The 5,989-nt window shown below is 53.2% G+C and overlaps 1 protein-coding gene across 1 annotated transcript; it reads right to left on the minus strand.

Moving 5' to 3' along the window:
- Positions 1–629: 629 nt before the first annotated feature.
- On the minus strand, positions 630–4,697 carry LOC126496122 (homeobox protein CDX-1-like). The gene is made up of 2 exons (XM_050133688.1): positions 4,253–4,697; positions 630–730 (listed from the first exon to the last, which is right to left on the minus strand). Exons 1-2 carry the CDS (start codon positions 4,695–4,697, stop codon positions 630–632), a joined length of 546 nt encoding a protein of 181 aa, XP_049989645.1.
- Between the last annotated feature and the right edge of the window lie 1,292 nt (positions 4,698–5,989).

Raw genomic sequence — 5,989 nt, forward strand, 5'->3', positions numbered from 1 at the left:
AGGAAGTGTGAGGTTTAGGCCTGCTGTACAACCTGCCAAGAAGTGGCACTGAGCACCCAGTGACCCGCCCGATGCTGGGCTGTGCTTTACAAACACTGTGGCTTCCAGAAATTATCCAAGCTAGGGGCCGGTAGAATAGCTCAGAGGTAAAAAGCACCTGCTACTCAAGTCTGACAACTCAAGTTTGAGTCCTAGAGCCTACAGGAAGGGGGAAAGAGACGGCTGACTACTCAGCTGTCTTCTGGAATCCACACGGGGTGTGAGCATGCAACTCCCCATGCTAATAAATAAAATTCAAAAGGAAGGAAGGAAGGAAGGAAGGAAGGAAGGAAGGAAGGAAGGAAGGAAGGAAGGAGAAGGAAGGAAAAAGAAATGATCCAAGCTAATGAGCCTCTAGCTACATACAACGCAACCCCAGAGGTAAGTCTCCCAAGCTTCACGTTCTAAGTCCCTGGGCTCCAAGCAAACTTCCAGGAGAGTGTCAACACTGAGTGGGATCAGTTTTCTGCAGGACTCTAGATGCCTCAGAATCAGGGCACCCAGAAATGGGGGTCCAGGGGCAGTCATGCGCCTGCCCTAATAAGGGAGGTCTGGCAGTGCTTTAGAAGATGGGTGGAGGTCATGAAAGGTCAGAGGCGAGAGTCCAGGTTAATGGCTGTGGCTATGGAGTAAGGGACGGCGTGAGGGGTTGTGTTCATCCTTTCGTGTGCCTCATTTTCCACATCTGGAGCTGAGGAGTTAGACAGGATGCAAACCCGTTACAATAACCCCATCATCTGGGCAGACTGAATCAGTGTTCAGCCACGAGGGATCAGACAGGGCCTCTGGCGCAGGACAATTATAACCTCCTGACAGAAAGGCTCATAATTTTTTGTTTTGTTTTGTCTTTTGTTTTTCAAGACAGGAATTCTCTGTGTTGTTTTGGTGCCTGTCCTAGAACTAGCTCTTGTAGACCAGACTGGCTTTGAACTCACAGAGATCCGCCTGTCTCTGCCACCCGAGTGCTGGGATTAAAGGCATGGGCCAAGACTCATATTTTAAACACATGTGGCCAGACGAACAATGGAACCCCTTGCAATTATCTGCACCCTGGCCTCAGAAGTGACAGCTAACACTTGTTCGTGTAGTGCAGCCTAACTGAAGCCCACCCCAGGCCCCCGCTCCTCTGTCTGGCACCCTTTCTTAAAATAAAACCAAATCAAATCACAATCTGGCCTTGGTGACTCCTATTGCTTAGAGTCAGGAGCACTGACCCAGTGGGGAAGACAGCCAAGCTTCAAACCACTAGCCTGAAATGCTGCCTGGACCGTCATGGACCCCTAGGGAGGGACCCTAGAAACTTGTGGAGATTGAGCTCTTTCTCCTCTTCCGGTGTCCAGAGGTGTCTCCGCCCCTTCATTTTCCTGGTTTATCCATCTAATAAAATGCCTTAAGCACATATTGATGCCAGGCACTGAGCTGGTGCCCCCAGGCAGTTTGGGTCAGACAGACGTGGCCCTGAAGCTTTGGGGAACAGACAACGTGTAGGAGAACAAATTGGAATTTGTCGCTGTTCTAAAAGACACCCAGTAGAAGTCATCAAAGGAGTGGAGGTGGGGAGTCTAATTTGGGAATCACAAAGGGCCTCTCATTCAGCTATGGACTGAAGGTGAGAAGGAGCCAGGCGGGCAAAGAGTCAGAGGGAAGAGAAAAGAACCTGGACATAAGACCTGAAGAAGACTTGGCGGGCCAAGGAGTTCAAAGCGGGCTGGGTCCTGGAGCTTAGTGGCCAAGGGGAGTGGCCTGGGGTGAGGTCCAGAGCGGGGAGTTATAGAGTCTCCTAGAGGAGAGAGCTGTACATCCTAAACAGGATAGGAAACCACACAAAAAAATTTGAATGGACTCATCTGCATCTAGAACATTCCTTATAGCCTCAGGACCTCACTTTCCTCGTCAGTGTATCTGCTCTTGTCCAAAGCTCAGAGGACTCAAGGGAGGAGGAGCTCAGAGAGAAGGGAGGAAAGCTGAAGACTGTGTGACCAGTGTCACTGGGCACTGGGGGGTGGGGCACACAGTGAACATCCCTCAGCTGTCCTAGACAACAGCACTGTACAAGAGTCCTCTCTGGAAACCTGTGCCTTCAGTGCCGCGGAGTAAAAACAGGGCAGAAGAGGGGGAGGGGAAGAGCTCAGACCCCCTCCCCTGGCTTCCACTCGGTCCTACTGGAGCATGAGAAAGATGCCCATGGCTTGAGCAGACTAGAAGGCCAGCCTCTTGCATCCTCAGCCAAATGTCTGGTTCCCCAGAAGTCTTCCTCAAGCCTCCTGGGATCCAAGCCTGAAGTCCTGCCCTCTACTCTCAGAGCTAAGAGAAAAACACTTTTGCCTCTGGATAGTCACAGCCCTATCTGCATGCAGGGAACAATGTATAAGTGACGGGTGCCTGGGAGTAGAACTGGGCTTGGAGTTCATGCCCACCGGTAAATGAGGTTGGTGGGACCTCAGATCTCACCCAAGTTGGAAGACCACACTCCTTTCTTGCCCTACATGCCCACTCCTTCCTGCTCACACTGCTGCACAACGATGGCCTTTCTCCAAGGCTCTACCCGAGGGGAACCTCCCCATCCTTCTCCAGAGCCACCTGACCCACAGAAAGTGGCTAGTGGAAGATTAGAAATTGTGCCTGCCTTCCTAGACTTCCGTAGCGGACCACAGGGTGCTGGGGGACGAGGCCTCTATTCGTCCTCCCCTGTCACTCAGTGAGAAGCTCTTCCCCATGCTTTTCACGGACAAGACTTCAGAGGGCCTACACACACACACACACACACACACACACAGAGCCCACATCATCTACCAAAGGAGAAACCATCGTCTTCTCCATCAGCTTTTTCAAGACTCTTTTTTTGCAGCTTGAAGCAGGGTAGAAGTCGCCATGTAACTTTCCCCTGTCCCGTGTTAATTGGCCATAAAACGAGACCAAGAAAAGGTGAGCCATCCAGGGAATCGGTTGGACAGAGGATTAGGGCACAGGTAGGGTGTTTGGTCCCCAGCTGGGGCCTTGGACCAGTGTTGACCATCATTGTACCGTAGTGTGTTCATCTTCCAAATAGGAAGGGACAGCACCCACAGCAGTATCTCATGGAAGACTTCCAAGATGTCCACTGCTATTATTAGTCAAGGCCCAGAAGTGAGTGGTCCAGCCTTGCCTCTCAAACATCCCTGAAGTCAGACAGGAGCTTCTGTGACCCTTGGACTGCTAAGGAGCTGCTACGGATCAAACCCTCCCCGCAGCTGCCCAGAGGAGTCGATGGGTGTGTGGGAAAAATGGAGGGAATGGGGAGGAGGTGGAGGAAGTTCCGGGCCGGCTCCCAGCTGGGGGAAGGGAAGGAGGGGCTGAACATCAAAGAGGAGGCAGGCCAGCTTCCCGCCCTCAAGGCCAGGTGGCCTTTGTCAGGACAGGCCAAACACAATCTGGACAATGAGGTATCCTGTATACTTTCCTGCCAACAGGAGTCACTACTGAGCTAAAGCAAAGCCGGTTACATGACAAAGGGGGGCACCTAGAAAGGTCAGGCTGTCCGTCATTAAGCTGAACCTTTGTCCAGCCCCGTCCCCTGCCTTTGAAGAGGGTGGATCAGAGAGGCCTGCCTGGGGGCAGGAGCTTCACAGGCTAAGGAGCCAAACAGCAGCCACCTTCCCAACTGCTCCTACTGCCCCTCCCCCGGGGTCAAGAGTTCAGGGAGAGTCCTGGGGAGGCTAGGTAGGGACCCCTGTACCAATGCAACCAATGGGGGCTTTGTCAACCAAAGGATAGGCTCCTATCTCTTCACTGTATGGTAGGGAGCCAGTTGGTCCTGCAGAGGTGACCCGTGCACGTTCCCACAGCTGATAGGTGCTTGGGTGTGCGTGTGGCGGGTTTAGGAGTGGAAGAAGCTACCTATGAAAGAAAGATCACCATTGCCAATGCTGCTGCGGGATTTGGCGTCTGGCCTTCTAATTCCGACCTTGCCACTCACACACACCCATGTCCTCTCTTCACGGGGTAGCAGTCTCCCCATCTATACAGAAGAATTCAGTTGTGTTGCTCAAAGCTCGCAAAGCCCCTAGATAAGAAAGGGCGAAACAAAATGACTCTCCAGGGCAGAGGTGGTAGTGGGCCACACTCTTTTGAGAAGCCAGTCAAGGCCAGGACAGAGGTCAAAGAGAGGGCAGCCTGGGCACCTGCCAGGGCCAGGAGCCCGTCAGAAAGCCCAGGGCGGGAGAAGGGTCCTTACCGCTGCCACCGCTGCCTGCGGTCGCCACGCTGCGCCGCATCCATTCGTAGGGCGTCCGTCTCTGCGCTCCTGGCGAGGACGGTGCGCCCGGGCCGCCGAGGGACTGCGCCAGGAGGCCAGGACCAGGCCCGGGAGGCGCTGGCACCGGGCTAAAGTCCGGAGGGGGCCCAAAGCCCAGCGGGGCCGGGCTGGCGGCGGGGGCCGCGGGACCCGGGCCATAGGCAGCTGCCCAGTCGTCCTTGGGCGCAGGGAAGGGCGCGGCCCAGGTCGGAGGGGGCGCAGGCGCGGGCTCCACGTGCGTGTAACCCGCGAAGTCGGGGTACTGCGGGGGTGCAGGCGCCGGGCCGGGTGGCGCGTAGGCCGGAGGGCCCAGACCGAAGCTGGATGGCCTGGCGGGGCCTGGATACACGGGGGAGTCCTTGTCCAGCACATAGCCCACGTACATGGTGACCGCAGGGTCCCCCGCGCATGCTGGGCCCTGGAGCCGCCTCGCCGGCCGGCCGCCCCGACGACCAGCGACTGCTCACCTTATCTTCTAATTTCTTATTTTACGCATGCATTACTTTCATAGCAAAAATAATGAAAAGGATAATTATTTTTAGAGATGCAGCGTTCTCTGGAGTTAAATTAAACTTCTCATCTATCAGTTAATGTTTCTTTTGCCTGTTTAACGATATTTTCATCAATCTTTAAATACATTAATTGGTTGAAATTTAGGCTTCTCAAGTAAGATTTTGTTTTCTGTTTTAGTTTCATTTTTTTTTTTCACTTCTGGGTAGGAAGCTGGCAGCCCGAAGATCCTAGGAGATTGCCCTACCAACTCCCCCTGCCCAGGACGGATGTACAGCTGAGGTGTGGCTCAGTGACAGCGTATCTGCTTAGCAGGAGTCAGTCTCTGGACCTCATCTGCAACACTGTGGAACCCAAAGTAATTTCTGTGCATGCTTGACGGCTCTCATGTGACTAGATTTTCTGTTTTTTTTTTTTTAATTTTTAAAATTTATTCTTCTCTCACATATTACATCCCTACCTCAGTTTCCCCTCCCTCCTCTTTTCCCAGTCCCTTCCTCCAACCTTCCCATTCCCCCAGATCTCCCTCCTCCATTTCCCTTCAGGAAAGACCAGACCTTCCAGGGATATCAACCAAGCATGCCACAAGTTACAGCAAGACTAGGCACCTCCCCTCATGCCAAGGCTATGTGGGGCAACCCAGTAGAGGAAAAGGGTTCCAAAAGCAGGCAAAAGAGTCAGGATAGCCCCACCTCTACTGTTGGGAGTCCCACAAGAAGATCAAGCTACACAGCCATAACATATATGCAGAGGACCTGACTCAGACCCACACAGACTCCCTGGTTGTCACTTCAGTCTCTGTGAGTTCCTATGAGTCCTGCTTAGCTGATTCTGTGGGCTGTGTTCTTGTGGTGTCCTCTACCCCTCTGGCTCCTTCAATCCTTCCTCCCCCTCTTCTGCAGAATTCCCCAAGCTCCACCTAATGTTCAGCTGTGGATCTCTGCATCTGCTCTTATCAGTTGCTGGATGAAACCTCTCTGATGAAGATGGTGTTAGGCTCCGGTCTACTCACATAGCAGGATTTTTTCACTGATGACTTCTTCTTCTTCTCCTTCTTCTCCTTCTTCTCCTTCTTCTCCTCCTTCTCCTCCTTCTCCTCCTTCTCCTCCTTCTCCTCCTTCTCCTCCTTCTCCTCCTTCTCCTCCTTCTCCTCCTTCTCCTCCTTCT

Source organism: Alexandromys fortis, unplaced genomic scaffold, assembly GCF_014885135.2.
Source record: "Alexandromys fortis isolate MF-2015 unplaced genomic scaffold, M_Fortis_MF-2015_v1.1 scaffold_1253, whole genome shotgun sequence".
Taxonomy (NCBI): Eukaryota; Metazoa; Chordata; class Mammalia; order Rodentia; family Cricetidae; genus Alexandromys; species Alexandromys fortis.